Below are 10,836 nucleotides of genomic sequence, written 5' to 3'. Positions count from 1 at the left end.
TAATCTCTTTTTAAATCTGAAAACATACATTTAACAAAAGTAGCCTAGTTTACCAATTCTCTAATTCATACTTTGGGTTCACTACATTTTATAAGAATAGCTAGGCCTACTTAAAATAGCCTACACACGTGTTCATAATTAGATAGATGGTATATGCATGCAAGGCACAATCAAATCACAATCACTCCATCTTATAAATGTCGTTTTTATTTCAACTATGAAAATAATGTACAATAAATAATTTGAAATTTGCTATTAAAGAATCTCAATAAATAAACTAGTTCTAAAATTCTTCAATAGGGTCGCCCAACCAGGAGTGGATTTCTAAAAGCAGTTCAGCTATCCTCACTGTCTCACACGTTTCCTGAGAATTCAACGATTGAGCTTTACTGGAAAAGTCCCCAAAAGGTATTTAGTGAGCACAATGTGAGCACAGAAAATTAAAAGAAGATAAATACCTGAAATTTCGACAGGGGGAAGTCCGGATGGGATTTCGATAGGTTAAAACATATGCAATACTGGCAATTAATAAACGTTATCTCCTGTAATTCTCAGTGCCTCAGTAATATTGTAATAATTCAACCCAAGATGAGGGGATATTTTCTATAAATTTGCAGGAATGTTGCAGTCGAGATGCATTCAAAACAAAATTAAAACACAACGATCAGTCTTCAGAGTTCGATTGTTCTTGAGTTATTGATGTAAAGTAGGCTAGTTCATGTTTTTGTCCTCCGTTAGAATTGTAAATGTTGTAAGTCTATTGTACAGAGAGTACTCGTGAATAAATCAAAGTCCTCTTCGGAAAAATCTACTGGACTGTCCAGGGAGCTCTGTAGACTGGGCGACAAAGCGTCCGAAATCTGCAGGCATGAATCCGCAGAGAAGAAATTCAAATCGGGCAGCGAGACGGCTTCCTGCGGCTCCGTGAACGAATGGTCGGTGGCAGATGCGCGCCCCTCTGCCATTGTTGCGGGGTTATCTGCAGTGGGCGTTGGGAATGGGGGAGAGCGCACAGCTGTGTCCGAGGCAGCCTCTTGTCCGCTCGCCTTATTTTCCTCAGGCGTGGGTTGCTTATTGTCAATGCTGTTTGTGTAGGAGGTGGTTGTGGAGGCGCTGGTCTCGCTCTCCGAGGCTGCAGCTGAGCCTGTCCCAGACCCAGAGCCTGAAGCCGGTCCAGATCCGGCGCCAGACCCAGAGGCTTCCAAGGGCTGGCTTGAGTAGGGCGATGCGACGTCGGTGCCTTCCAGGGGCTCAAACCCCCCTGGATCGCCGTCCTGTCCATCCCTGTGGTGCGTCGTTTGGCGCTTGTGCTTCATCCGCCGGTTTTGGAACCATACTTTGACCTGTCGCTCGGTTAGATCCAGCAGCGCGGCTATCTCCACCCGGCGGGGCCGGCAGAGGTATTTGTTGAAGTGGAACTCCTTCTCCAGCTCCAGCAGCTGAGTGTTGGTGTAGGCTGTCCTCAGCCTCCGGGAGCCACTGCCGCTGTCCAACCCGCCCTGCGCCTCTGCAAAACACCAACACATGACACAGGAATAAGCCCTAATACATCAAGGCTAATGGCACAGTTAACTCGCTGCTGAAAAGCCCCAGCAAATGACAGGGCTGGTCATAAAAATTCCCAGTGCGCCATAAAAGCCAGCAAGTTAGCCATGGCTGCAGTGCTAAAAGCTTGTCCATGTATCACCTTTGTGCTAGTGTGCACCCCGTTATTCCACCCAACTCCCATATTTTGTTTTGTTCCACTGCCTCCACGTTATATACTGACATCCAACATGGCCACCCAAAGCCAGAGACATGGTTATGAATATATATCATTAAGAGGGCGATGACACGGCCTGCGATTATATCGTTATTCTAGATTTACTATCTGTATTGAGAGAGAGAAGGGGAGAGGGGAAAAAAAACTTTATCAGGAAGAATGCACATACACACACACACATACAGTCACACATATTCAGCCACACACAGCCTCATGCTACAGCAATAGAGTGGGGGAGGGGTGCCTATGGAGCGTACAGGACATTGTAATTCCGAGAATTACATTTCATGTGACGCTCAATCTAAGGGAAATGTTCGATTTTGCCTTTAAACCTCTATTTGTGCATTAGCAGATAGCTAGCCATTTATCTTGTCAATGCAAATGACAGAATGTGTTCAGCAATGGGTTACATGAACGAGACTAGCTCATGCAAACACTGCAGTTTAATGCAGCATCACCAACCAGCCCTGTGTGAGAGACACACCGGCTGCAATCCTTCATCCACAGAAAAATATGAAATGCACGATGTAAATAAAATATTGTAGCCCACGAGAGTATAAAGGCAGTGTGATGATGCCATATCTCCTTTTAGCAGGTACACCGTGCAGCCTTTTCACAGCTACCCACCCAAATGCAAAAAAAATGGAAACGCAAAAATGGCTAAAATGCTCAAAACATGCTCCACATTCCAGTACAGACCTGTCGGGGACTCCAGTCCAACGTTGGCATAGCCGGTTGATGCGGGTGAGGGGGAGGAGGCGGCCGCTGTAGCAGGTCCAGGTTTCGGGCACTTCTTGGAGGATTTCTTCTCCTTCATCCAGGGGAACTCGTGGGCCAGGGTACCGCCGCTGGCCGCCGGGACCGGGCCCTGTTGCGGCTGCGGAGTCCGGAGCTGCAGGCCATTGGAGGTGCGCTTTTGGCTTCTTGGTCGCGCCTGGTTGCTTGTGCAAGGGCTCAAGCTGGGTATGGTGTGCTCGAAAGGAGGAGGAATTACTGTCGAGTCCTTGATTGATGAAGTTTGAAATGACTCCAGGACAGCGGGGAAAGACGTCAGGCACTCAGCGAGGGAAGGCTGGCTGTTTATGAACCCAATCTCCCTCTCAAATTCAAAATTCATAGCTTCTCTTGGTCACAAAGCGGACGGAGATATCAAACAGCAAAAAGAAACAAAAACGAGAGATTATTTGCGCCCCGCTATGGCGTATTTGCGGGCTTTAATAATTGTGTATATTGGTGATATTACTAGCGTATGGGGACCTTGGTCTACTAAACTGAAGACTATGGGCGAAATTGCAGCCAATTCCTGGTCACATGACGCGCCATAGCCAATAAGAACGCGGGGCCTGGTGGCAAAAGAAAGCATTATTTTCACCAACTGATCGAAATATCTCTGGATAGGGGACTTGTTTTGTGTTAGCAGGGGGTAATAATTTCAATAAAAAGGTGCGCTGACCATGTGTCCTACCGCCCTGGCATCGTGTGGGTGTTTAGGTGATGGACCTTCAAGACAGACAATAGGCAGATGCATATACGCATTGCTTCTGTTGGATCTCGGTGATGTAATTCGGTCGCATTAACTGCTTGTTAAAACCGCATCCACAATATGGCAAATAGCATCTTCCCAAGCACCGCTCATTAATCTTCAAAGTTTTTGACAACAGTAACAGACAGTCAACCTACACGTGTATAACTTAGGTCCCCTCATGAAAACATTAAAATACCATGCCACCTTATGAGCCAACAGAGTACATCTCGGAAGAGATGTGGAATAGCGGTTTCTTCACCTTAGGAGAGATCATGCATTGTAAGTAAACATATTTTCTAGGATTTATAGCAGGATAGCTGAAAGTGAAGACACAGGTCAGTAGTTTAACAGTTTAGTACAAAATATAATCTAGTCTAGCCTATTATTTAAATGATGTTCCGAGGTAACTGAGCATTAGTAACAATGTGTTTGTAATGTATGCGTTTTTTAAAGAAGGCTATCTTTAAAATGTGTTGCATAAAACCGTAGTCCAGTGTATTTCCAGAAGGGCAAAAGTTTTCACTCAGTAGAAATGGCCGGCGTGTTTACTGGGCTGACAAAAAGTTCATCGAGAGGTCGGGTAGGGAGTCCTCGGTTAAGTGTAACAAGAAATGGGGTTTGTTGACATTAAAATAAATTTCTGCAACATGCTGGGCAGAAAGAGAAAGTAAAAATAAACTTCCACTACATGTAATAGTTAAAACCCTGGAAGTTGGAGGCATTGTGGGAAAGGCTAGATATTTTTAGAATCGAAGTCGTGAAATAACAGCGGTGATCAATCTTAGCCGCAGCAAAAGGCTTGACAGGAGAAGCCCTCAAGAATTCTTCTCTTTTCCTCCACCAACACAACAAAGAAAGCGGCCTGTCTTTGCGAAGTTATCCAGTAATGTCTTACCTTTGCGTCTTTTTTTATTTTTAGAATGGCTGGCTTTCTGCAGAGCAGAAATACAGGCTGCTTTGTGTGCGTAAAGAGAAACCGAAACTGCTTTATCGCTTTAATATTTAAATCAAAGAAGATCCTTTCTACCAAGACTCCACAATCAGAGTGAAAAGAGTGAACACATGGCGCACATGGGAATCTGCGTAGGTGGTTATGTTTTTTTCAAATGAAATACAAAGAGGCTAGCAGGCCAGAGTGGAGGCAGAGGAGGTCAAATCTTTGCAAGGGTCTCCGCCACTGCTGACTTGAGGCTGACTGCGCTGAACTAGGGCACGGCAAACGGCGCTTTATCTCCTCAGAAATCATGCTGACTGCTCTTTTTTCACTATTTTGGAATTTCGTATTTTTGCTTCCAAGAGGAACTGCCCTTCCTGGATTTATTTGCCTCGCCCTCATGTCTGATTGCCTCGGTAATTATCATTAGAGAAGGGATTCAACATTGTTCGCCTGATATTGCTTGCTCCGATACCAAATCAGTATCTTAATGATAAATCTGGTGATGGAAGTAGGCCTAATTTTAGGAAGAATACGAACTCTGTAAAAGATTGTTTTGAATACAAACTAAGACTGTTTCATGTGATTTACTAATCCATTATAAACTGAAATAGGCTTACATGAAGTATTGAAATTCGTACAAATGGTATTTTGCTGGAAAATAACTTTAATTTGCTCTGGTTCTGTTTTCAGATCTCCACCAGTGCTACAACTAGTTCAACTCTTAGTTCTATTGTTCGTGTCAGTAGACCTGTGTTATTTGCACATATTTCATAGCCTGTTGATGTGTATTGAAGTGGTTTTGGTTTTATCTGATTGAAAGGATGTTTAGCATCAGTTTCAAATCTTACTCTGGATTCAAATAAAATGCAAATAATGAATACTTGGGTGACTCTTCCGTGTTCAATTGCGCAATAGCTAAATGATAATATGAAATGGTTTGAATAGAATGAAGTGCATCACGGAAGAATACTGTCTTTGGCCAAGATAGGGTTTGTGTTTCCCTAACATCACGTGACTGCTTTCAGGCGCGGACCCGAGGGCTCTTTCAGCGGTTTGTTATTGCCACGAAGAGAGACAGAGCACATGCTCCTGTGTGTGTGTGTGTGTGTGTGTGTGTGTGTGTGTGTGTGTGTGTGTGTGTGTGTGTGTGTGTGTGTGTGTGTGTGTGTGTGTGTGTTTTCCTGTGTGGGTTTAAAAGAACAGATATAGAAGTGAATAACATAACATTTTATTAAAGAATTGTTCAACAGACAACTCTTACCAAGAGAAATAAAAGTAGCTACAAAGGACAAAAGAAGTTCTCAAAAAAGTGTTCTATACTTTGTCTAATTCTCGACTATGTAGGACCGGTCTGATTCCGCTCCTCGCCCCCTGTACAAGTCAAGACATAATTTATGTACAAGGGTAACATAAACTACTTGTCTCTAAAATACAACAACTAAAAATTAATTTGTTACAATGACAAGAACACAACGTCTTTATAACAGGTAAATACTAAAAAAGTACATTTTTTTCTTGATATAAATACATGGGGGGATAAATAATAGAAAAAGAATGTATTTAAACTGGCTATAACAAATAAATATATATTTATGAATGTTCACTTGAACACACATACCGAAAGACGCTGATTGGAGGTCTTCCATTTCAAAATAAGATTTATTTTTCCTTACCCATCAAAATGTAAACTCTAAGTGCAACAATGATGCCCAGACAAGAGAGCATTAGCGTAAACTGAGCCGTCTACCGCTCTCTGCTTTCCCGGACATGCATTTTGTTCAAATATACCCTGTTTCCACGTTAAGTCAAGACATGAGAAAATGTGGGCTTTTCGCATTAGTGGTGGTTAATGTAAGTGAACCCTTAAGGATTGGAGAGGGAGGGGGCAGGGAGGGGTTACACTGGTTGGGGAGGGGGATTGAATGTCTGTACTACACAAGTTCTCAACTCTTTTTATACCCTGTTCCGATGACAACATATAACAATCATCCTTTCTGTGCATTGCCCATAGTAGCACATGTTTTAAAGGACAACAATAAATCATTAACCCTATGGCCCAGTACAAAAAGGGAGGTAACACTACTTTGTTCTCCATAAGCGAGCATAAAACAGTCGCTTGGTGATCTGTGACTTGGCCTGAACCGATTTAAAAAAAAAATGAAAACAAAAAACAAAACAATGTTAGTGAGACGTTCAAAAAGAGAGGTAATGTGAAATAAAGGGAAGAGAACTAAAACAATCCAGTGGTTTGCTTGCGCCAATTCCATGTAGCAAACTGCTGTGTGAGCTGCGCATAGGCTAGGCTACTGTGGGAGTTATCCATAGACTATGCATGAACCACCATGACGTCAGCACTGGCTTTCATGCTGACGAGGTATACAAATAGTTACGGTGATGCAACGCGAGTCACAAGAGGTCACACGGCAGTTCATTTCCCGTACAACACATCCATTATATCACCTACGCATTATATCCATTAAATTCTTTAGGTTTTGGTTGGGGCAGGCTGTAGAAAAGGGGGGAAATGTAGTGAAATAAACACGAATGTAAACGATTATGAGCAATGGTCTTACACTTGATGGAGACAACATCAATACAACTGTCTATGGACACTGCAAGAAACCACTGGATCGTCTTTGTCAACCCCATTGCATCGTCCCATGGGTTAGTGTTTTTTTTTCGATTCACTTATTCCAAACCTGCTACAGATGCGTTAACTTGGGTGCTTCCTGGATTCTACCCTGAGAAGGATGGTGAGCTGACAGATCCGTGTACGTTGGATGGGGGTCGCACGGTCCATGATGCTGGCTCGCTGACATCTGCGTGGCACCGTTGTAGTCCATGTTGCCCGACTGGTGGTGTGGCAGGTGATTGAGGCCGTACATGGATGGCCCGGTGGTGGGCATCGCGTCTACGTAGTTCCCTCCAACGTACACAGGACTGCCCTGCATGTTGGGTGTTCCGTAGCTGCTGTTACCCTGTAGCCCGTGAGGGTCGTACTCTGGCGCTGTGTTGGCATATTTCTGTTGCGAGGGGCAGCTTTTCATGGGGTTTTGGTAAGCTGAGGACATGGCGTATGCGTTCTGATGGGGCTTGTTGAAAGATGGCGGGGAGGGGGCGTCATAGCTGCCCATTGAGTGCATGGAGTTCATGAAGCCTGCAGAAGACTGCATGGGGAGGGGGGGACTTCCGGTAGGGGACGGGCCGCCTGAGGAAGAGCCCATGCCTTTTGATTTTTGATCCTTCTTGTACTTCATGCGCCGGTTCTGAAACCAAATTTTGATCTGCCGCTCGCTGAGGTTCAGCAGGTTGGCCATCTCCACGCGCCGTGGTCGACACAGGTAGCGGTTGAAATGGAACTCCTTCTCCAGCTCCACGAGCTGCGCGCTCGTGTAGGCTGTGCGCGCTCTCTTGGAGGCCGCCGACCCCGGGGGGCTTTTCTCGCCGCCACTGCTCTCTGCAGGGGTGGGGAATGAAATAAAACATAATTACTACAGGAGCAAATTGAATGCATCTTTCTCTAATAAAGCAGCCAACCAAACTTATCCCCCTGATATTAGTTGTCAACACTTCATAACTTTGGCATTTATTAAGCGATGAGAGCCCCTACATAGGGCCTCGGTGTATGTAAATTACATTATTTCCAAAGCCCACGGCCAGAATGGCGTTGGGGAGACACCGACAGCACGTTCACTGTCATCACTGATACTTTGTAGTGGTAGCATCCACTCAAAATAAATATTAAAATCCCGAGGACACGTTTGCGTAAAAGTATGCGTTTTGTCTGCTTCCTAATCATGCTACAACCGTTCTCTCGCTCTTACAATTGAAATGAGCCAGGGTGCTTATCTCAGACCATGTTCCAATCTCAGTGTGATTATCGTCTTGCCAGATGAAAGACGATACATTCAAAAATCCCTGCATAAGCTTAGCCCATTCTAACATGGCTTCTTTTGTCAGGGCTCATCAAGAGAGCGTATCATTTGGTTTGAGCTGTATAAATAGAGGGATGTTTTTCTGCGCAGACACTGAGTGAAATGACTAAAATGTCGAATGTCTGATATACACCCTCCATTGTCTCTCTTCTCAGGCTAATAAGTGTTGGCTAACATCTGTCTACAGCAAGAGGAGGCAGGTGGGGGAGGTGGGGGAGGGGGGGGGGGTGTGGAGGGGGGAGGGGATGGGTATTGGCACATACACACACCGTTAGCTGAACTTGCACTGGGAGAGCTGGTTTTTTGCTTGGTGTTCTGCCTCGACTCTTTCATCCAGGGGAATATCTGCTTGCTGATGGTTGGGTTGGGGGGCAGAGATGACGACTTGGGGGTGCTTTTAGCTGTGCTCCCCCCGTTACCCCCGCTGCCGCCCGGCTGCTGTGCTGTGGTGGAGGCGGTGGAGTTGACGGGGTTCTGTGGAGGGGAGACCTGGGGGGGCGGGTGGTGTTCAGGTGGCAGACTGGGGCGCATGCAGCTCCCGTTCAGCTCCTTGGTCTTGGTGTGCTGCTGAGGGGCGCTGTTGCCAAGAGACTGCAGCGAGCAGGCGGACCTCTGGTAGTCGCCATCGAGGTGCGCCGAGGACTGGAAGGCCGGTTGTGGGGCATCATAGCCAAAGCCGTTGGCCCCTTGGTACGAGTAACCTCCATAAAGCGTCGAGTTGTCGTAGTAGGTCGTTTTCTGCATTTCCAAAAGTCGTGTTACCGGCTACCAGGGTCCTGACGACCTTCTGGAAGAACATTGGCACCAGGTGTCACGTGACGGTGTCTTTCCAACGGCCTCTTGGAAGCTGACCTGAAAGGTTATAAGAATCACATAATAAGAGCGGCGCTGGATAAATCCATCTTACCCTGTGAAAGGCGCCATGACATGAATTGAGCCTTCCCACAAGGCGAGTTGCAGATGCTATGTCAGCTTTTACGCTGCTCTCTTTTCACCCTCCCCTCACAAACACACACACACACACACACTGACTCTCTACTAAACAAGACTCAACCAAAATAACTTCAGCTCAATCTTGGTTTTTTTCTCCAACAAATAAAGTTAGATAATATCGAAATTGTGCTCTAAAATTGTGCGTCATTGTGGTTCATTTACTTTGCATTGGGATTATTTTTCTGGAATTACTTGACGTGCTGTTGTAAGTTTTATTGGTTGATGATTTATTGTGTTGTATGTGTTATTAAAGTACTGCATCCCCACTTCTGTGTTTTGTCCACTGCACTACAATGTGTATGCATACAGCGATTCAAAGAATGCTATGCGTAAATTAGTAATGTTGTATTTGTGGGTACTGCTAAAATGCTATTAATGGAAGCCTATATTGAAAGCCACTTAAATATAGCCTATTTCCTACAGACAGATGATGTGAATGGTTTTACATAAGACTATCGTTTTGATTATAATGTTCCGTATGGGTTATTGAATAAGAGAAATGTATACAACAGACAACCATGACATGGGGTTGGCGATTTAAAACGCACAGCTCAACTGATAAGACAGCGTTGATATTTTTCCTGCTAATAGTAATAAAACATTCCCAAATATATCTGTCTGCATCTAATTGGTTGCTTTAGTAGGCCTATTCCAGTTTTGACAAGTAAATACAAATGTGTGTCAGCTCGACTGCTTCCTGGGGCTTCTCTCCGGTTTCACTGAAATGTATTTGGGCAACATTAAAAACCAGAAAAACCGGCACCGGTGTGTGAGTGGTGAACTTTTGTGGGCCTCCGTGAAAACAAAATGGAAGAGGATCTCCGGAAGCCTGGAGTGGGTTTGATTCATGAGGTTTGCTTGAGCACGCAAGACGACGTTATCCCGTGGACCACTCGACCACCTCCTGCTGCTACAGAATTGGTGGACACGACACGACTAAAAGGCTGCCGCAATAACTAACAAGCCCTCTCCTTTTATTTACACAGACTAGCCAATCGAGCATGGAGCATTTCAAAGGCACGTTAGAGGTGCTACAACATTAGATTTAACAGAATGACACTTTCACTAACATTTAAATAAATGCTTCTTAGAGTTTAGGTGCTGTTGGTGATAATGGTTGCTTGAGCGTCTATTGTCTCCAAAATGGTTAACTAGGCCTATTATTATTAGTGGTTCTTGTAGTGAGCTTATTGTTTGTAAGCTATTTGACTGAGTGCATTGGTTGTTTTTAATAGTTCAGAATACATTCCTGGTGAATTTGATTTTAAAAGTGCAAAAGCCTATATATTAAATTGTATTAGCATATGTTAAAATACATCACTGGGTGGAAAAAAACATTCAGACGTTGTCATTTCATATTGCAGCCTAGGTGGTTTTGTTTCCTGCCACGAAAAAATAGGCTTTTCTACACCATTTTGTTTTTTAAGTGATCCCAACAGATAATACTTTACAATTGCATTAGGACAAAAGCTAGTACGCACATTATTAGAAAGAATATTAATCCTGAGCCTGAATCCAATTCCAGTATAAAAAGGGCAAATTGTTATTTTTCTCAGTGCTGTCAATATCGTTACACAGTTAGGTGGCCAGTGACGGCTGGGCCTGAAAAGATAAAGATACAGACTTTCAGTTTGAATGAATAATATGAAAACGTGGAAAGGAAAGGAATATGTTTAATGGCAGC

General features: G+C 44.3%; 2 protein-coding genes across 2 annotated transcripts; both read right to left on the bottom strand.

The window, feature by feature from the left end:
* Window positions 1–205: 205 nt before the first annotated feature.
* On the bottom strand, window positions 206–3,248 carry hoxb2a (homeobox B2a). Its single transcript, XM_063187957.1, has 2 exons — window positions 2,462–3,248; window positions 206–1,507 (listed from the first exon to the last, which is right to left on the bottom strand). The coding sequence occupies exons 1-2, from the start codon at window positions 2,877–2,879 to the stop codon at window positions 735–737; spliced, it is 1,191 nt and encodes a 396-aa protein (XP_063044027.1). The 5' UTR covers window positions 2,880–3,248; the 3' UTR covers window positions 206–734.
* Window positions 3,249–5,420: 2,172 nt separating this feature from the next.
* Window positions 5,421–8,916, bottom strand: hoxb3a (homeobox B3a). The gene is made up of 2 exons (XM_063187977.1): window positions 8,429–8,916; window positions 5,421–7,681 (listed from the first exon to the last, which is right to left on the bottom strand). Exons 1-2 carry the CDS (start codon window positions 8,901–8,903, stop codon window positions 6,927–6,929), a joined length of 1,230 nt encoding a protein of 409 aa, XP_063044047.1. The 5' UTR covers window positions 8,904–8,916; the 3' UTR covers window positions 5,421–6,926.
* Window positions 8,917–10,836: the final 1,920 nt, after the last annotated feature.

Source organism: Engraulis encrasicolus, chromosome 2 (assembly GCF_034702125.1).
Source record: "Engraulis encrasicolus isolate BLACKSEA-1 chromosome 2, IST_EnEncr_1.0, whole genome shotgun sequence".
NCBI lineage: Eukaryota > Metazoa > Chordata > Actinopteri > Clupeiformes > Engraulidae > Engraulis > Engraulis encrasicolus.
This window is presented reverse-complemented; position numbering and strand designations above follow the sequence as displayed.